The sequence below is a fragment of the Rissa tridactyla genome, chromosome 3 (assembly GCF_028500815.1).
Source record: "Rissa tridactyla isolate bRisTri1 chromosome 3, bRisTri1.patW.cur.20221130, whole genome shotgun sequence".
NCBI lineage: Eukaryota > Metazoa > Chordata > Aves > Charadriiformes > Laridae > Rissa > Rissa tridactyla.
In genome coordinates, this window is record NC_071468.1 from 17,131,196 (window position 1) to 17,151,917 (window position 20,722).

Sequence of the window (20,722 nt, forward strand, 5' to 3'; positions counted from 1 at the left end):
TCACCTGGCTCAACAAAACCACTTCAAATGCCACCGACACTGCACAGTCTCTTCACAGCACGGAAAGAACGTCAAGGCAATACTTCGCCCCCATTCCCTATCTAGCCCTTAGACAACATTAAAAACTGTGACTGCTGTCAAGTACTTACATAGGCCATATAGAAACAGGTCTTCAAGTTTAAGTACTTCCTCCATTTACCTGCATAGGTTGGATCCAAACTGGATAGTGTTTGATCTATGAACATACACGTAAAGTTATTCTTTAAGACACTTCCAAAAAGAAAAATCACACACAGAGTCAGTGTTCTTAAACTTAGCAATAGATCCTAACTGTAAAGTAGCTGGAAACAAGTGACACAAATTACTCCTGCAAAGGCACAGAGAAACTATGAGAAAAAAAAACAAAAATATGCAGTTTATTGAGCTATGATGCAGTTGTCCCTAGAATCCCTTAAACTGCAGTCCACTAAGTTTGGAAGGCTAATTCTCCTAAGTATTTTTAGGCAGCATTTCAAAGCTTGTTCCTAGTTTAATGTCAAGTAGTGACCTATAAAAACCTACCTATGTTACAATATTCCATCTCATATATGAGGGCTGGAGCACCTCTCCTATGAAGACAGGCTGAGAGAGTTGGGGTTGTTCAGCCTGGAGAAGAGAAGGCTCTGGGGACACCTTATAGTGGCCTTCCAGTACCTGAAGGGACTACAGGAAAGATGGGGAGGGACTCTTTATCACAGACTAGCGATAGGACAAGGGGTAACAGTTTGAAACTGAAAGAGGGGAGACTTAGATTAGATATTAGGAAGAAATTCTTCACTGTCAAGGTGGTGAGACATTGGAACATGTCGCCCAGAGAGGTTGTGGATGTCCCATCCCTGTTCAAGGCCAGGCTGGACGGGGCTTTGAGCAGCCTGGTCTGGTGGAAGGTGTCCCTGCTCATGGCAGGGGGGTTGGAACTACATGATCTTTAGGGTCCCTTCCAACCCAAACCATTCTGTGATTCTATAGCATCGATTCCCATATTTTTGCACTTTTCCCACTAGCCTCAGTAAACCCACAGATCAGCTTACTCATCTGGAAGGAGTACAGAATTAACCTTCTACACAATTTAGGGGCTGCATCACAACCTGCTGCCCGAAGGCAGTTGAAATACACTCCATTTACATCAAGCCACGTGTTTGCTGCTCTTATATATTCTCAAGACATTACTCTGTCTTCTGTCTCCAATCACTAACATTTCCTACCATTAGCTACAGAAAAAGATTCCCACTAAACCAAAAAGCCTTAACAAAATATATCTGTTATGCTGATAACTGAAGCCTTAAATGTGCTAAATAGAAGCTAAATATACAAAGCATATCCAGTGAGAAACAGCGTTAATATCGCAATTGACGGGTGGGTGAAGTATGTCTGCTGGCAAGAATGTGTAAACCAGGTCACTAAGGATACAAAACAAGACACTTACCAGCTTTTTGGTAGAAGTTAGCTGTTTCATAAGCAAGAGCAGCTATTAGTCCTGGATTGTGTTTCAGCTCAATAGCCCGAGCAATTGTCACTGAAAAGAAATTCCACACCACGGTATTAAAGTTTAATTGAAAATGTCACATCAAACCAGCAGAGGCATTTAGCATTTTAAAACTCCTGCATGTGCAGAAAACAAGTATTGTGCAGTCAAGCAAACTGCAGAATAAAGACAGATTGTTCCTTGGATAGAATTATTCCAAATTAATAGAAAAGCTGAAGGATGGTTAGTTGGAAGACTAGCTAGTAAAGAGAAGCTGCAAATATTTTAAAGTAAAGGAACTGGGAATTTATGTTAGGCAAGCATGGTGGTGAAGAGACTGCATGAAAGGAAAATAGAAGAGAGGGGGTGAATGTCACATACAACTTCTTCCAAAGTGGTTATATTTGTAATATCAGACTGATTTTTGGCATTTTCCTCCTATAATTGTAACTTAAGTTTCTTTAACAGCAACCCACCCCACTAAGCCACGGTACTTCAAAAGAAAAAAAATGGCATTGCTGCCAAGCAGACTTCACAAGACACCAAAGTAACCCCCAAAGACTGTCATTTCCCATCCCCAACACACACATATTTGAAGATACCTTCTTGAGCTTCAGCTTGGCACTGTATGATGTAAGAGTCTATAAGTCGAGCTTCTAAATCTCTTCCCTTTTCTACAGGTGTAATCAATTTTGGAATGTGACTTTCCTAAGTAGAAAGCAAGTCTCAAAGTTAGTTTAGGCTTAATACCACTGCTGCCAATGCAAAGCAAGTCCCTTAGTCCTAAATCGATGGGACACTGAGTGAAGGTCTTCAGATTGCTGGCTGCATTGTTGCCATGTGCTACTAGGGAGACAAATTACTCTTCCACTGCCATTGGGAAAGAGTAACAGGGATTGAGTGGTAGCACAACGTATTAACACCCTTCTTCTTCCAGTATTATTCAGACAGTCTGAAGTATTTGTTTATTCTGTAACCTCATCAGAAAAGCAAAAGCTTTTCTAAGACAAAAAGTCAAGTATTTGGAGACAACTTAAAGAACAGACAGCAAAGACAGTTTTTCTACCTTCAAGTGTTTAAAAATCCCAGCTGCTATCTTCAGGCTTCTGTGAACGTCTTTCGCTTCATCTTCTGTTATACTACGGATATAGAACGAATCAATGAAATTTTAGTTAGAAAGGACCTCTAGGTGTCATTTAGTCCCACCTCCTGCTTTGGAGCAGGACTACCAACAACAGTAGATCAGGTGAGTAATGGCTTTGTCTAGATAAATCTTGACTCCTTCAAGAATGGAGAGTCCACTAACTCTCCAAGTAACCTGTTCCACTGCTGTGCTACCCTTATGGTAAAGAAGCTTCTTACAGTGTCCAATCATTAAACAATAAAATAGAACTCACTTGAAAAATGAAACGTAGGACCTTGTAATGACTTTCAAGTGAAAGGTAATCTCAGTGTTAAAAGCCAAAGCTTTAGAAATCTGTAGGGCTGAAAGTCAGCAGAGCTGTGATTTTGAGAATCTCAGTTTTGTACCTGGACATTTAGAGCAGGACTGACAAAGGGTTTAGTCACAACTGGCACTTTCTCTATCCCACAATCACATGGTACTAGTACACTTTGTTCACAGATGCAAGAAGGGACTGAAGTGCGCTTGGACATTACAGCACATGAATGAAGGCCAACTGCCTCCTTGAACTCCCACTGTCTCAGTTGGACACGCACTACAGCAGGCAACTCAGAACCTGCTAAATTTTTTGGTGGAATATTGCTGCAATGGAATTACTCAGAAAAGAAAAACACTTACTCTTCTTTTCCAGCGAGTCTTGATGCATATTTTGTGTACCACAGAGCTACATTAAATCCCATGGAAACCAGTTCGAACACTGCATCCTGCTGGGCACTAAAGAAAGACAGACAAAACCCCCCAAACAAACCCCCAAACAATTTAATGCTTTCCATTTTGTTCTGACAAGTGCTCTCTTTGCTAATAGTTCACATAGCATAAGATGACATTTATCTCCATAAAATATTTTTCATTTAAGAAGTCAACAATTTCCAATTCAGAACCTCCTACTTGCTGTACTGCCTAAAACAGACTTCAATTTTTACTTATTTCCTTTAAGAGCTCATAATTATAATTTCCCACATTCAGATGCCTACCCTTCCCACTTGGGAACTTTTATTTTAAAACAGTAACTTGAGATTTGTTTAGCTTTGGGTGTGGCTGACATTTTTCCTTCTTTTTTTTTTTTTTTCTTTTTTTTTTTTTTTTTTTAAATTGCACATTTTGTGGAAAGCCTTGTTCTGGAATGTCTAAAGTTGTAGCTGCTAAGTTAATAAGTCAGAGTCTATTACATCTCCCTCAAATGAATGTTATTGCAAGTATTTATGTAACTGCACTCAAACGGCATGTGCAAATAGCAGGCAATTTCATAAGCTAAAAACACAGTCTTTGAAAAGAGTGAACTTGCAATCACAAGTTCAGTACAGCTTAGGAACTAGTAAACTTTAAAAAGAAAGGTGTGGGAGTGGGAAGAATAATGCTGGCACAAGTACAAGTGTGTATGACCATGAGAAAATTAGAAGAGAGTCCTAATCAACAGATTGTCTTCCAAAGGGAATAAAAGCTTTGAGGAAGCCGAGCACTTCTAGATAAAGCCTGACAAATTTGTAAGTGTAGTTACACAACACAATTACCTTCAATAGCATGAGACAACTGAATAATCCAGAAGGTTACAGGTCTATATTCCCCCTTAAAACAGAAGCTTTGTTTGTACCAGGAGTACATGTACTAGGAGCTTCACAGGACAAGAACAAAATCAGATCTTCAGCAACATTTGTACTTCAAAAAACTCAGAAGATACTGGTCAGGCAATAGTGCCCAAATGAGAAAGTCTTAAACTGTACTAATCTATATTCAATTCACCATACTCGCAGGGTTTTTCTTTGTACTGCTCTAGCCAATTGTAGATAAAGTTTGTAGATCAACTAAGACACAATGGATCCTTCTAGCATTATCATGCGTTATCACACCTTTACATAAAGGCAATACATGCTTCAGAACACTTAATACAGTACGGCCATTATCAAAAACACAAAGCAACAAGGTTTTGCAAACTACTTTGTGTTCAACATTTTGCTACACTTCTAAGTTTTCCTTCAGACCTGTGTTGGCACATGTGCATATACATAACAGAGCAGAAGAAAACAGCTGCATACCCTGTAATCATAAAGGCATATGTACCTTGGAACTTGTCCTTGTAACGTGTCTGTCCATTTGAAATTCTGAATATATCTCAACTTGCATTCTTGGGAAGAGTCATCCAGTGAAAGGATAAAACCTATAGAACAAAAAAACGTACCGACAGGCGATCTCAAAGTAAGAAACAGAAACAAGTAACGAAGGAATGGCGATCAGTGAGAATATGGATATAGATAGAAGAACTTTTCTTGCTGTAGCACTCAAAAACCAGTGTTACTTCCTGAGGCTTTTATTCCTCAATATCTTGAGAACAAGATGTGCAAAAAACCAAAGCGGCTACTTGTTATGGTTTGAGAAAACCCGTAACAATTTATTGTTGTTCAGACAGTTATTCTATCACTCGATGACCCCTCACCACCTGGAAAGGGGAATTGGGGAAAGCAAGGAAACACAAGGGTTGAAATATAAATAGATTTAATAGGATAAGACTAAATAATTAACAATAACACTAAAGAACCAGTATTAATCCTGATATTAATATAAGATATACAAGAATTATACTCAGCCAATTATATCAGTAGGAAGCTGTGCACTCCCAGCAGTGGACAGTAAATGTCAGACGCTGTGAGCGCAAGGGCTTCAGGAGGAAGGGAAGGGCTCAGGGGTCCGGCACCAGGGCAAGGAGTTCTCCAGACTGCTGCCATCAAGGGAGAGAGAGACTACACATCAAACTTTCTAATTTGTATCGAATGTGACGTTCATGGTTTGAAATAATCTTGTTGGTCAGCCTGGGTCAAATGCCCAGGCCTCGCTCCTCCTCATCCCTGCAGCTGGCAAGGCTTGAAAACACTGAGACTTTCAATCCCACATAGCCTAACTGGCTATACAGTAAATATTTTCACGAATTCAGACACTAAAGTCTTCCAAAAGTGGAGTTTTTCCCAGCATTAGAAGATAAATTAATCTTGTGTCGCTCAACCCAGGGCACCACTACAAGAAACTCCTTGCCCAGCAGGTTACCAACTCAACCCTGTGAGTCTTGACTGCCCAAGGAAAACCTTGTAGAGGTCTGCATGTCCTGTATGGTCGTTAGTTGGGAGTTGGACTGACTCAGGTACAGGATGGCTGAGGCTGCTCGAGGTGAGTGACTGACTGTCCCTGCCACCATAGTGGGGAAATACCAGGAAAAGCTGCCTGGTCAACAGGGAGAGGGAAAAAAGAGCTTGTAAGCACAGACTCACCTAGTCATCACCTTTTTTGTCACCAGGTCTACAGGAAATTGGTTCTTTATGTCCAGCAGCCCAGAAAGCAGCAGTCAGTGGGATGAAGCTCATGCTATGGGATTTTCAAATGCTAGCATATGCAGGCTCAAGGAATTTTTCAGGGAGGAGTAATACGGGCCTTGGTCTGATCAGGTCTTACAGACTTCAAGAACTCAAGACTTGCAACAGCAGCTATTGCAGCTGTAGCTCTCTAGATGCTGTCACATTTATAAAGACAGAAAATACTTGTTCCTTTCACTTGCAAAAGATTTTAGAGACCAAGCCTGATGTTTTCCTGAAGAAACTCTCCAAATCTCGTCTGCAGCTACATGGGCTGTTATCTTACCTTCATCTAGAATGCCGCATTAGCTTACACCCTCCCAGGCACTGAGGGAACTAAACCAACTTGAGCTGCTTCACTTCCCACAGACTGAAAGATCGCAGTTCCCATGAATCAGTTGGTTCCTGAAAACTCATCCCTAAGAAACCTGTCTGAGCACCTGACTGCTAAGAAAGGGTTATCAAAATATTGGCAGGGGGAATGTTTCAAGGGAATGCCTCATCATAGGTGACCATCTACTGAAAATATAGGTACTATGCTAATGAGCACCTATATATACATCTAAGACAAGCAGCAGCAGAAGTGTAAACTTGCAACAAGTCTATTATCTAGCGTTAGACAAACTGTAGGTTTACACCCAAAAGCAACCCCTACCAACTAATTAATAGACTCAATTTATACTTAAGGAGCAATTCACCACGATCGAAGAGACAAATACATGTTTTCTCCTCAAGCAGGAAGCAGAAGGAAGTTAAAAGCAAGAGGACAGACTGCCATACTTAGTACTGGCAGGGTCACAAAGGACACTGAAACTTGTAGAAAGGGCCTGGTGAGTATCCATGACTGGTATCAAGCAATCAAGCATAGAACCCATGAAGATACTCACTCTTCTTCCTGAGAAGTGCAAAGCTTCTTTACAGAAGATTAACACAACACACATTCTGAGAAGCGTCATTAAAACTCAAACTACATACCTCTTGATGGATTGGCAGTATTGCTAATAAATGTTCCTACCTTGCAAGAGTGAGAAGTACAAGTCAGTTGCATTCTTCATCATTTCTGGATTACAACTCGAGTCTGTAAACAGCTCCAACAGTCGTGTTCGAGATAGCCTCAAATCACTGTATGAAGGGTGAAAAAAACCAGAAAAAATAAACCTAAGAAATTCTACCCAAAAATGTAATATTAAGAAAGTACCCACCCATGTATGCCACCACCCTTTTGGCTAAGAAAGTGAAGCTAAGCATTCAATTTAGCTATCTGAAGGCAAGGAAAGGTACATTACAAGGAAGATTCCAACACATACAAAAAAAATCTTCCTTTCTCCTCTAGATAGATACGATTGACTCTTCAGTTTAAAGAACAATCCATTTGGGACAGACAGGAATGCATAATCAGTACTCATTATCAATCTATTATTCTAACACAAACTAAAATAACTATGCCTTTAACTACTGAGAGGCTGGGTGCAGGGGGAGGGGAGGGAAGTAACAAGCAGGAATATTCTTCAATATTAGAGTGGGATGAGCATGTGAAGAGGTAAGAATAGATCTATCTGCAAAATAAGACAAGATCTCTTTTCATTATATTCCCATCTACAATAGAATGTTCATGCCTTATTCACTTATGGAAATTACTTTAAGTAATCTTTTGCAGAAGAATGCACAGTCATCAGAAAGACAATGAAATGTTTAGCCTTTTTGTGTCTGAATTATTATAATAGGCCTTGCTACACACTCAGAGACTTGAAAATTGGATAATCCACTCTTTGTAACTAAACGTTCAGTGTCATCAGTGTCTTATTGTCTCCCAGCCTACACGTTTCTAGTCGTCTTCAGAACAAAAACTGAAGAGTAACCATTACTTTTAAGGATGTCCTCCAAACTGTGAGAGACAGAGTGAAGTTAATCACAAGCACACTTACTTGCAAACCTTTGCTGCAGCTGGAGTGGTAGCTACCCCATAATAATTAAATGAAACGGGAGCTGTGGCCTTCAAAGGGTTGCGATGAAACCAGTGGGTCATTTTCTTTCTGTAGTGTTGTTTACGCCAAACCTAAAGCGTGGAAAGAAATGAATAGCTGCAGGAACAGGTACAACTGAGATGCTAGATATACCATGCGCCTCAGCTCACAAAAATATATCCCAAATGTAAACAATAAGGAAAGAAATTAATTTGCAAAGTTGTATCTAATTACACAGAATAAATTAGATTTCTTTTTTTCCCTTTGAAACACTAAGCTTCCACGCACCTTGTCTTCGTCATCCATGTGCTTAGTTTGAGAATTTCACCTTCCAGAAATACATACGCTTTCTGAGGCAACTATTTTAATTTGGACAAAAAGCTATAATCTACTTTGCTCTGTATTACTGCATACTTTTTTTTTTTTACTCAAAAAACCCCCACATTTGTTACCTCCTGCACAAGGCTGAATATTTCCTATGTAATTTATAGGTATATCTCAATTCACTGAGGTCTGGTCAATCCATTAGCAGCTTTTATCGTGGCACCATTGATATAGATGAAACTGCAATTACATAGTAAACCTTGCTGAAAACATGGATATATTTACATACGTGTAACAGACCTGGAAGTTTGGTAGAGTACAGGTAAAGCAAACCATCTTTTACCCCAATTTCATCAAACACATATAACACAAGCATTCCAATGAGCATCCAACAGCAGTGCATGGTGGGAGGATGAAATATAATGGGCACATATTGAAACAAGGAAAGTCTGCACTGGACAAAAGGAGAAAGTTCTTCACCATGAGGACAGCGGAACTGAGGAACAAGTTGCCCAAAGAGCTCATGTGGCCTCCATTCTCAAAGGCTTTCAAAACCTCACCGGATAAAGCCCAGAGCCACCTGGTCTGACCTCAGAGCTGACTCTGCTCCAAGCAGGACGTCAGACTAGAGACCCCATCACCTTACAATCCTTTTTGAATGTCTAAGATTATCGTTACAAAACACTTTGCAGCTTCATAAATTTGCACATGGGTCACAACAACCCCATGCAACGCTACAAGCTTGGGGAACAGTGGCTTGAAGCCACCCGGTGAAAAAGCACCTGGGGGTGTTTGTCAACAGCAGGCTGAATATGAGCCAGCAGTGTGCCCAGGTGGCCAAGAAGGCCAACAGCATCCTGGCCTGTACCAGGAATAGTGTAGTGAGTAGGACTAGGGAAGTGATCGTCCCCCTGTACTCAGCACTGGTGAGGCTCCACCTCAAATATTGTGTTCAATTTTTGGCCCCTCACTACAAGAAAGACATTGAGATTCTGGAGCACGTCCAGAGAAGCTGGTGAGGGGTCTGGAGCACAAGTCCTATGGGGAGCGGTTGAGGGAGCTGGGGGGGTTTAGCCTGGAGAAAAGGAGGCTGAGGGGAGACCTTATCGCTCTCTACAGCTACCTGAAAGGAGGCTGTAGAGAGGTGGGGGTCGGTCTCTTCTCCCAAATAACAAACAATAGCACAAAAGGAAACGGCCTCAAGTTGCACCAGGGGAGATTTAGGAAGGATATTAGGGAAAATTTCTTCAGTGAAAGGGTTGTCAAGCATTGGAACAGGCTGCCCAGGGAAGTGGTGGAGGTGCCATCCCTAGAGGTATTTAAAAGACGCGTAGACGTTGCGCTGAGGGACATGGTTTAGCGGTAACTTGGGGGTGACAGGTTAATGGTTGGACTTGATGATCATAAAGGTCTCTTCCAACCAAAACGGTTCTGTGATTTTATTTGCTCAAAACAAAAGGGAGATGTGCCAAGCAGCGATCCCCTGACACCGCCCGGGTCTCCCTGACCGCGCGGGAGACTTGTTTACCGTGTCAGCACCCATCACGACGCCGCCACCCACCTGCGCGCCGGAGACGAGCCGTCGCACGCCTCAGTCGCGGCCGAGCCAGGCGACAGGCGCTTAACGAGAGATCTTCCGTGTCCACACCGCCTTCACCCCCCGCACCCGGCAGAGCTCGGCTGGACCCTGCCCGGTGCCCACCGCTTCAGGCCTGCCCCGCCGAAGCCCGCCGCGTCGCCAGCGGCACGCACACACCGGCCGACCGAGGCCCACCCCAGCGTGCAGCCCCTTTCACAGCAGTGGCCTCCGTACCGCCCGGCTCCCCCAGCCCCGCCGCCGCCACCAAGCGCGGCACAAGCGGCCCGCACAGGCGCCGGGACCCTCCCGGTAACGACCCGCCGCCACTTCCGCCCGGCCGTGCGTCACACGCCCGCCGCCGCAGGCAGCGCCAGCAGAGAGCCGATGACATCGTATCGGGCCGATTGCATTGATCCCGACGGTTATTTCCCCTCCACACCTCTCCGTTATCCCCCCCAGGCCACCGCCAACCCCGCGGCTGGGGTCGAGGCAGCCGGCGGAGGCACAGCCAGGCCCCGCAGCCCTCCCCGGGTAGGGCCACAAACAGAGGCGCGAAGAGACGGCGGTCCAAGGTGACGGGTGACCGGTAGAGGGGCGCCGCTGCTTACCGGGAGGCGGCAGGGGGAGGCCTCCCGCGGCGGCAGGACCGAGAGCGGAGCGGAGAGGAGCCGAGGGTGCCGCCGAGACCCAGCTGGGAGGGCGGGGCTCCCTCAGGGGGCACGTGACCGCCGCCATGACAGCTACCGAGGCGGAAATGGGGCTTCCCCCCCCCCCCCCCCCTCCCCCGCTCGCTGCCGCCTCGGTAGCGATGGCGCGGGCGGGCGCGGCCGGCGCAGCCTACCTCGCTGGGCGGCGCTGGTGGGAGGCGGTGGCCGTGTTTGGTTGTCGCGGCGGCGGGGTTGGGCTGGGCCGGGCCGGCGGCGGGCGCGGGGCTGGCGCTGGCGGGAGGCGGCTGCCCGGCGCGGTGCCCCGGCCCCCGGGGTGAGCATGGTGCCCTAGTGCTGGGGCTATGTCGGAGGCGGCCCGGAGCCTCCTGCAGCGCTGGGGCGCCAGCTTCAGGAAAGGCACCGACTTCGATTCCTGGGGGCAACTGGTGGAGGCGATCGACGAGTACCAGATGTGAGTGCGGGGGCGGGCGGCTCCCGGCGCTGACCCGCCGGGCCGCGGCACGGCCATAGAACCCCGGGCGAGGGGCCGGGGCTTGGGGGGGTGGTGTGCGGCCCCGGGGCGGGGCAGGGTGGGGGGGAGCCCCGCCGGGCCTAGGCCGCGGCACCCCTCACCCCTCAGGCCCCGCCGGTACATAAAGCGTGGGGCCCTGGGTCGGGGCGTCCCCTCAGGTGGGGCGGGGGGGGGGGGGGCTGGTCGCCGCCGCCCAAACTCGCTGGGAGCCGCCCCGCCGAGGCCGCTGGTCGGTGGCGGGTGCTCGGCCGGGCGCTGTCCCCCTTTGCTGGGGGGTGAGGCGGGAGCCGGCCCCTCCTTCTGCGAGGGTGGGGGCCGTGGAGCCGCGGGGCCCCCCGGGCGTGGGCCGTCGAGGCTGGTGGCTGGTGGAGCCCCGTGGCGACAGGCGCCGGTGGCCCGGGGTACCCCCATCCCATCGCCACGTCCGCCGGGCACCGTGCGTGTGAGGAAGGGGGCACCCGGCTGAGGCAAATGGGCTGCCTTACCCTCTTAAAAACCCCAAACGACCCATCAGGGTGAAAACCGGCCCATCGCACCCTTGGGTGTTTCACCCCCGATGGAACCCGGGTGGGAGAGCGGGGAACCCGGTGGTGGCAGGGCAGCGACTGGCGCAGCCTCAGTTAGGTTGTCCTGCACTGGGTGGGATCACGCCATCCGTGTATCCCTTGGTATCAGGCCAGTGTTGGCACTGTTGATGGTATCCTTAGAAACACACCTGGTAGCTTTAGTCTAAATGCTCTCCTGTAGTATGCTCATCACCATGAAGATGAAAGCTATTTCCTTGTGATCTGTAGGCTAAGTTTCTTATAGTGCATTTTCTGGAAGAAGTCCAGAGGGTTTGCACAGAGGGTTCCCCGAAAGAAAGTCAGCTGAAGAGATGCTTTCCGAGAGATCTTCTAGCACTGTTCAGGACTATTTGAGTTATTGGCTGTAACCACACTGGCCACCAGTTCAGTTGCCAGAGTCACTAGACTGCAGGCTGCATACGGCATAGTCATGAGATGCTATAATCTCATCATTTCATTCTCTCACCAGACAGGATGATGCGAGTTCAGTTATTTGCTGTTTGCTGATGGCCTTTAGAACAGGACAAGCTGCTACTACAAACCTTGTCACAGGGATGAAAAGAAGTTCTCTTCCAGATCTGTATCTCAGAAGATAAAAACAATCATCAGAAAGTAAAAGAAGATATTTTTAATAACTGCCCTTATGTGGACATCTACAAGGAATCCAGTAGGATCTTAGTGCTTTAAACTCGGCAGTCTCAGCAGCCAGTTTCATGTAATGATGTTTCTTCAGAATGAAAAGTCTTCAGGCTTCTCATTCTGAGATCGCTTCATTGAGAAGTAAGGTTGCTAAACGTTTGCAGGCAGTTTGAGAGTTGAAGTATGACTTTTGTTCCCTTCCTCCCAGCATCACTTGTGTCTGATGAGAATGAGGTGATCTTCATGCTCTTGCTTTATTCTGACTTTGGCACAGTGTGATATCTTTGTAAGAAAGCTCTTCTTGAGTAGTATTGTAAGCTGCTCTTGCAAGCCTTATCAGTGAGTTTCTACTGAATAGAGTAGTCATCAGTAGATGAACTCTGTGGTTCCAGGAGGGAGAAGAAAGGGGAGAGAAGATCAAAGGATTACAGGGAGGTATTTCCTAGAGGAGCAGAACCTTTTCGGTGAGTGTATCAGGTTCTTGTAGATATAGCAGGTAAATTAAAAACAACTTGAATGTATAGGGTAGAAGTTGCAAATAAGCACAGGGCAAGATACTTACTTGTAGCTCTAGAGAGATGTAATGGCATGGCTTTATGCTGTTACCTTCTCAAATGGCAACGTGTGATGGGATGAACGAGTGTGTTGCTGCAGTTGGCCGGGTGCTGCTCACATTGGTAAGGCCTGTACTGATCAGCACAGGGAGGCTGGGGAGAAGGTGGTTATAGTGAGCTTGCTGACACTGAGATTTTCCCTAATCTAAGGTAGTTCAGTCCACAAATTTAATGGCTGCTGATGTAAAACACAATTATTTGCCTCCTGTGTCCAGGAGGACTTATGTCTGCTCAGGTCTTTATGTTGATCCTGGAAGTTCCAGGAGATTTGGGGCAAAGATTGGCCCTTATTCATTCAGGTGCTTCCCTGTTGAATATCCCTGTCTGTAGAACTTGGTCTGATCCAACTTTGAACAAGCTTCAAGTGGGATGCCAGATGCGTTCATTTGGATTAGGGTGGGGGTTTTTTGTATTGGGAAGAGGGTTGCGTTACTGATGCTTGCAGACACATTAATACTGTCATGCTGCTTGTTGTGGGTGACATATTGCTGCTATGGTGATATGTTTTCTTAAATCATCACTTTTAAGTGCCCTTTCTACATGTCCTGTGTATTATATCGGCGGGGGCAGTAGGGAAGGAGTGTACATTTTGATTCATGCATGTTTATGCTGTCTTTTTTCAGCCACCATCTTCCCCCGCCCCGTTCCCCCTCTGAAGGGGGCCAACACCGCTGAGTTGTGCAGTTACCTTGTCCTGTTTGGTTGTGTAGTTAAAAGCTACAGAGGCTTCAGTCCTTGTGTTTTTAAGAGAGTTTATTTTTTAGGAAAACTGAAGAAATAATTGAATTCTGATTCTTATTTCTGACACAGGCTTTGACAGTAACCTGGTTTGGTGTATGCATCTTGGTGTATGTCTTTTAACCCTCCCCCACCCTCCACAAAAAACCCAGGGTAATGCCCACTGCAGTGGTGTCAAGAAGCTGAATCTCTTTAATAAGGCAAACTTCTGAGGTTCCAGATGGAAGCGTATTGCGATGCCTTGAGTGCTTCTGCTGTCCCTGAGTTTCCCCTCAACCCCTGTCCCTCCTCCCCCTCTGCTTTTTTTTTTAATTATTTACGGGGAATGGCAACAATTGCCCAGAGGTTTTGCTTGTTTAATGTTCTCCTTCCTCCCCGGACGGAAACAGTAACTCTTCCCATAGCTTCCCTCTCCAGTTTCCTTTCGCTTTCTGGAGCTGTTTGCTTACTGCTCCTTTCCAAACCCCTTGGTACTCCTTTCTCCCTGGTGACACGGGGTGGGGTCTCTGCTCTGCATGTGATGCTGACAGGCACAAATGTGAGCTGATACACCCTGGCCAGCCTTGGCCCAGGCTGCCCTGCTCTGGGCTTCCAGCGCTGGGAGAGCCTGCGGCCATCCCCTAGGGTGCCTGTGCCTCCTGGCAATCCCACTTGCCTCAAACTCTCCCCGTGGAATGCACATGGGCTTGTTCCACTGTGGGCCTTCACAGGGAGTATGGTTTGTTGTTATAAAATAAGAAGACGGGGAGAGGAAAAAGGTCAGTGCTTATAAAAGGGGCTCTTGGCTAGAAGGACCTTCTTACCTGTTGTCCTTTCCTGATACATTATATATGTAGTCTTTCCTGCCTAATGTAGTTGCATACGTTGTCCATCTTCTGGATTATTTTTTTTTAAGTATGGCCTATCATGGTTATAGAAATCCTTGTTAAAACAAAAATTATTTGGAGCAGCAGTCTCACAGACCTTTGGGCTGTCATGTTTTCTGGAGACTGGGGGGTGTGTGTTGCTGTGTTGTGTTCCCACTCTACAGTTTTCTTTCCCTCCCATCCAGATTAGCAAGGCATCTACAAAAAGAGGCGCAGTCTCAGCACAACAACTCTGAATTCACGGAAGATCAAAAGGTGAGTATTGCTGTTTGCTCAGTCAAGGAGCTTGATTTGTAGATGTTGATGTGTATTATGTTGGGTTTTTCTTATTTCACACACCAGAGCCTTACGAGACCTTTTTTCGTCCCTCAATATATGCACAAAAACAGAAAGGTGGCTAAAACAGTTGCTGTCATTAGATATGACCAATGCTCTGCTGTGTAATATTGAAAGTCATGCACGCTGGCCAGAGTCCTTTATAACCTGGGTGTTTCTTTTTTTGGGTGGCCTTTTGATAACTTGCTTATACAACGTTAGCACAACTTATGTTGTGAAGTCTGAATACAAAATGTCTTGAACTGCAGACATCAAGGGTGTGCGAGGAGGATTTTAGCTTAACATGTAACACCTGACTGGGAAGACTCCTGGCAGAATACTCCCTAGTAGTCTCCTAGAATGTTATTTGTTTATAGTCTTTCAAAATATTGAAATTACTTCACTTCTTCCTCCCGCCCCTCAGTTGAAAACCCTGTGTCTTGTCTCAGCGTCATATTAATGAAATTCTGTGAAAGGATTTAAGAGGAAAATGCTAGCTGAGGTCTTGTAAACTGAAGCATTTTCAGCAAAACAATTTATTTTGAGATATGAGGCCCTTCTAAATTTTCATTTCTTGTATAAAGGCATGTTTTTCTTAGGAATACCAAATTAAAGAACCCCTGTATTTCCAGATTTCACAGTTAAAATCACTTGTTTGAGGAATGTCATTGCCTGAAAATTGACCTTTGCTAGCCCAGAATCTCACCTATGGTAATAGGGTGTTAGAGTAATGGGATTTGTGTTTGGAAATGTTGGTCCCAAAAACAGGTCATGGCTACAGAAATTGGAGATGAACTTGATGTGTTTAAAGAAGCTCATTACAAAGAAATACACCTTTATGTAGAATCTGACAGAGGTTTGTAACTGTTTCCTCAGTGTGTACCAATAAAAAAAGCAAAGAGCAGCTCTTCCATGTTCTGTTTACCTTCTGCAAAGAAGATAAGGCTCATGATCTTCTTAAATTGAGTCATAATCTTGGAGAAGGATTTGGTCCACCTTTCCTGAACTGAAGGCTTGGGGGCTTTGTTAATGTTGGACAGCTGCTTACTCTTTGATTGCTTCTGCTCTCTGTCCCTTGCTGGTAGCTTTCTGCATCGTTGTTAGCTATAGTCATCTTTACCGCGTGTTTCCCCTCTCTGGGTGCTTTTGAAAATATGATTATTTTATGAAGACGAAGCTGTTAATCTCACTTCTGGAGGCATCATCTCCTGTGAGTATGGGAACCAGAACCACACAGGGCTTTGCTTCCAGATGTTCCCTGAATCTTGTGGAAAGGACCTTGGACCAGGTTGTGGAAGTGAGTGAGGTCAGCCGTGAGGAAAGGCCTGGGGGGCTCAGGAAGCAGAGATAACTGACCTCAGATGTGCAACTGTGATCATGTCTGAACGCAACAGTCTTCTGGAAAGAAAAACTAAGGAGTGGCTGTTTTGAATCCTTGCAGAGTGATAACCTGTTTCTAAAGCTGATATAACTTACAAAAGAGGTTGAGGTTTATATCACTTGCCTTTTTTTGTAGATCAGTAAGGGGATGATGCACTGAAACTTTGATCTGATTATCAAATGGTGGTGCCTATTTCATTAGCCACATACACAGCCAAATTCCCCAACATTTTGTTGAGAGAATGTTCTTTTTCCCTCCTCTACCATGAGGAATGCTAGTCACAACAAAAATAAGAGTCTTGCTATTGCTTTGGAAGAAGCACTTAAAACTCTGTACAGAAAAATGTTAAGGTCCTTGCTGTTCTGGTCTTCCCTATTTCTGTGGGAGCTCAGACAGTGTAATCTAGTGATTGTGACCAATTACTATCATCGCTAGTGTCATTCACTTGGCTTGTAGGAGTAAAGTTTAGCATGCTTTTGGTTTTCAAGCAGTTTGCTTAAATAGAAATTCATCTTCTCTCTTGCCACCCTTCAAAAAATAATCTACATACCAAACCAGCTACTTTTGCTCAACTAAGTTCCTGCCAATGCATCCACCAATATGCGCTTTCCTCCCGTTTCCAGAAAGTATCTTTCCCCAATAACTTTCTTTCTGAGGTTCTGTATGTCATATAAGAGCCATCTCTTTATTATTCTGAATGTAGAAGAGTGTGTAAACTTCAGGGTTTACTTATCTGATATTACTGGCCAGGGCTGTGCACAGAATTTCATAGATTGGAGAAGGCAAGGCTGTGAAGCTAATAATGATTTCCAGTTGCTTGATCTACCCTTCTTCCAGTCTTTGTGTAGATTTACAGTTAGCTGTTTTGCAAAGGAGCATACCTACTGCTAAGAATTATTGCGAGGCTGTCGTTGTTTCTTACTTGACGTACTCAGTGGGGAAGATGGATTTCGGCAGCGATTCCTCTGTACCAAGGGAAAACTACTAGCTTTACAGCTACAGGGAAAGGGCAAGGCTAGGTTCAAATCCTCAGCCCCATCTGTTTGTATAAACTTTTTCCATATTTGGGTTTATTTCATGCATCACAGGTGGTGTTACAGTGCAGATATGGCCACACCATAATTGATGGTATGTTACTTGCTAGTATAATCATACAATCTGTTAATCTAACAATGCTTGACAGATACCACCGATTTCTTTCCTAGACATACTGTGAGCCAGTTATCATTTATCTTATAATAAATGTATTGTTTATGGTAAGAATTCAGACTTCTAAATACTCATATCTTGCCTTTTTGCTCTTGATCTGAAGAGTCTGTTTTGAAACACTGTATGCTCCTTCCCTTGATAGAGCAGACTAGTCTCCAGAACTTGCTGTTCATTCCTGGATTTTTCAGATTCTGGAACGTTGTCATCTTACATTTACTGCTGGATGTAATTCTGGAGTTTTAGTCCTTGGGAAAGGCTCTGTCTTGACTTGGATAATTGACAGTGATGGAATCTTCATTAGTGATTTTGAATTTTGTTGAAGTATTTCTCTGCGGATAAATACTGTAAACAACAAATCATTGTGTTTAAATCTAGTCACCCTGCAACAGCTTTAAGGAGGCGGTGCAACAATTTCATCTCCTCAAAGCTGCGTGCATGGAATACTAACAGATAGTTACTGGTGGATTTGCCTCAGTCTTAACATCTGCATCCTGATGTTCTTTGTTTTACCTTAATTTCCTAAAAAATCCTGTCTTCATTCATCATCAACCACTGTGTTTTGCTACATGAATTGTTTCAGTTAGGCTTGGCCATGGTTGTCAGCTTGCCTCCAGCTATCGTTACTCTCACCCAGTTCTCTATGCAATAAATTTGACCTTTAAAGCCCTCTTCTAACCGCAGTTGTTGCTTCTCGTGTAACTGTTTTTGTGCTAGGCTGAGATTTCTTCAGTATTAGAAAACCATGCTTTTTTTTTCTGCAGTGGCAACTTGCTGCAATAAGAGCACTGTTGAACAGTCTTAGCATGATTCATTAAACTACTGGTCTCCTAACAGCCTAGACCTCTCTTTAAAGCCAAACTCTGCTCTGGCTCTGTATTTATGCAAACATCTTTGACTGCATTACAGTTAGCACAGTCATTACTCACACAACTGCACTGAAGAAACCTTGACTACGAGATCAACTGACTTTTTCCCTGTCTAATCACGAGTTTACATAAAACTGAATCTTAACTATTTTAAACTAGCAAAGTTAATTATGGCTTCAGTCTTTCTAATGAGATGCAGAGTGTTTTCCCTGCTGCAAAAAGGAGCCTTTGCATGGGATAGTTGCAGCTGAAAATGATAGCAGTGTTTAGCTGCATTTTTAACTTTTGGGTTGGGTGTGGTCCCTTAAAAAAATAGTTATGAATAATGCCTGCTGGGAGCTTGCCATATTTCAATAGATTCCATATAAAACCTATTCTTTACTATTTTAAGACTCCCAAACTCTCTTCAATTAATCTGTTTCTAGAGCCATTATTGCCCTTCAACCCCCAGGAGCCAGAGGACACACATTTTTGTATAGCCGTTGGTCCTGTTAGGAGGTACCGAGTTCAGGCAGTTTTAGGAAAACAGTTAGGAGTCTGCAGGATAGGGAACTGGAGTTTTGCTGAGCTTATTGGTGAATTGACAAAGGAGATAGGGGTTGAGCAGTGCTTCTTGAGACCTCATTTACAGTGTGGGTTTAATGGTCTGCATGCGAGACTGGGAGGGGAAGAGCCATATGAAACTCTGTTTACATGTTCTGTGTCTGTCGTGGGGCACAGGGACTGTGTGCTGGCACCCTGGGAACTCGTAGCCCTCTTTCTGTGGTGGAGTTGGAGGGGTTTTGATCTAACACAGAATGGGCATACTCTTTGCTCAGCAATCAACACCCAAACCATCGGAACAGCTGGGTTTTTGCAAATGTTAGAGCTGCAGTCAAACCTTAGAGATTTCCCCTCCCGTCCCTAGGGAACCTCTGGATTCCTTTCTTTTACCCATTACTTCACACCTTCCTCTAAGATTCTACCTTTGCAAATGTATCTTTCCAGATGTTCTCAAATATAAAAAGGAATTCCTTTTGTTACACTGCAGCTGATTAGATGAATGTAGTGCGTTCTTACCCTGAAGACAGAGAACCTGTTTCTGTAGTACTGCCTGGTGTCCTCCCATCCAGCCTGAAGGTATATGTAAATCCACAACACCCCTGTATGGAGTCTGGGTCTGAAAGCATCAAAATTAATCCAGTACTATATATTCCTGTCTCTTTCAAAAAATCTCTGTTTTTCCAAGCTACGTTGGAGATCCAGCCATGGATTTCTGTTATGTGGCAGAATTTATTTCAGGGAGGTAGAAGTTTATTGACTGAACCTAGACTACAAAATGAACCTCCACAGAAATGGAGCTGTACTATTGTTTTAACTCTGCCATCTTGCATGCAAGCATGTGGTGACGTTGGTCTATACTAAAATTCTCAAATAGCACACCGCTGCATGTGCTGCATCCTAGGTAGAGGAGAAAACAATGTGTGTCCTGTGCTAATATGCATCACTTGCTACTTTCCTGGAAGGTGCTCAAAAGAATTGAATTTTTTATAAGACCTCCATACAATGGACAGTAATACAAACTATGAGGATGTAAAGTCTGGGCTAATGCCATGTTGTAACAGAGTGCTTAAGACTAGAGGAGATACCAATTAGGGAGAAAGGGCTTTGAAAACTTTGATGAGGCTGTGATGTCAGATGAAAATCAGGTATCTGAGGCTTTGACACACTCCAGCTGTTGGCTCTGTCCTTGAGGTATTGATGTCTGATCTGTTTATGATTCAGCTCCTGAACTCTTCCAACTTTGTGTGGCGTAAGGTGAACTGAAACTGGAGCCGCTTAGCTTTTAGCCCAGCCTGTTGAAACTAGTGGTGGCCCAGGAGCTGTGTGAGAAGGAGTTGTGACATCCCTTTGCAGGGGAGTCAGGGCAGATGACTGGGGAAGGTAGTTGTGAAAGCATGTAGATAAAAGCTTTTTTATTTGCTGCTACAAACCTCTTGGAGCCCTAAAATGTAACCCTCCTTTAAAGGGAAGTTTTGGCTTTTGATTGATACCACATAACTTGCCAGATGCCCATACCCTTGAAGATCTTTAGATGCAAGAGTTGTGCTGTAGGAGATCTTTTTCTCCCCGTGCATCCAGCTTGGGGGGAGCTGTTTTTATACTGCCTGATTTAAAAGGAGAGAATGAGTTACAGGTGCGTATTTCAACTTTAATCTTCCTTCTGGGGGGAAAACTTACTTTGAAAATAAAGTGCTTTGCTTTGTAGCTTCATTGTTGCTGGGTTTTTTGCCCTATAAATGTTCCACAGAGCACTTTGAATTATGTTTGGCCCTTATCTCTGCGGATAGTCTTAGTTTTTCTTCACTAAAACCTTTTAGTTCATGAACAAACTTGTGATAGTCAGGCAAGGTAAAATATACTGTGCAGTTACGTCCACTTGCTGTCAGTTACCGAAGTCTTAACTCCTCCTTTTGG

The 20,722-nt window shown here is 44.6% G+C and overlaps 2 protein-coding genes across 28 annotated transcripts in view; one reads left to right on the forward strand and one right to left on the reverse strand.

Annotated features, from left to right (window-relative positions):
• BROX (BRO1 domain and CAAX motif containing) overlaps positions 1-10,631 on the reverse strand; it is a 28,400-nt gene extending 17,769 nt beyond the window's left edge. For 22 of the 25 annotated variants that reach the window (XR_008465430.1, XR_008465429.1, XR_008465428.1 and 19 more), the window contains exons 1-9: positions 10,501-10,631; positions 7,951-8,081; positions 7,041-7,147; positions 4,746-4,842; positions 3,306-3,401; positions 2,571-2,643; positions 2,107-2,212; positions 1,466-1,555; positions 150-235 (exon numbers count right to left, since the gene is read on the reverse strand). Coding sequence is in view for 4 of the 25 variants with exons in the window: in XM_054195316.1 (XP_054051291.1) it covers positions 150-235; positions 1,466-1,555; positions 2,107-2,212; positions 2,571-2,643; positions 3,306-3,401; positions 4,746-4,842; positions 7,041-7,147; positions 7,951-8,051 (756 nt within the window). In the remaining 21 variants the exon portion in view is untranslated. Of the gene's footprint in view, positions 1-149; positions 236-1,465; positions 1,556-2,106; positions 2,213-2,570; positions 2,644-3,305; positions 3,402-4,745; positions 4,843-7,040; positions 7,148-7,950; positions 8,082-8,441; positions 8,554-9,874; positions 10,473-10,500 lie in introns of those variants that run through there. The other 3 variants (XM_054195319.1, XM_054195320.1, XM_054195317.1) reach the window with 3 other exon arrangements.
• Positions 10,632-10,769: 138 nt separating this feature from the next.
• The window catches only part of AIDA (axin interactor, dorsalization associated), a 29,055-nt gene continuing 19,102 nt past the window's right edge, over positions 10,770-20,722 (forward strand). For 2 of the 3 annotated variants that reach the window (XM_054195322.1, XM_054195324.1), the window contains exons 1-2: positions 10,770-11,011; positions 14,680-14,749. In XM_054195322.1, the coding sequence (XP_054051297.1) occupies positions 10,902-11,011; positions 14,680-14,749 (180 nt within the window). In that variant the 5' untranslated portion in view covers positions 10,770-10,901. The remainder of the gene's footprint in view (positions 11,012-14,679; positions 14,750-20,722) is intronic. The other variant, XM_054195323.1, reaches the window with a different exon arrangement.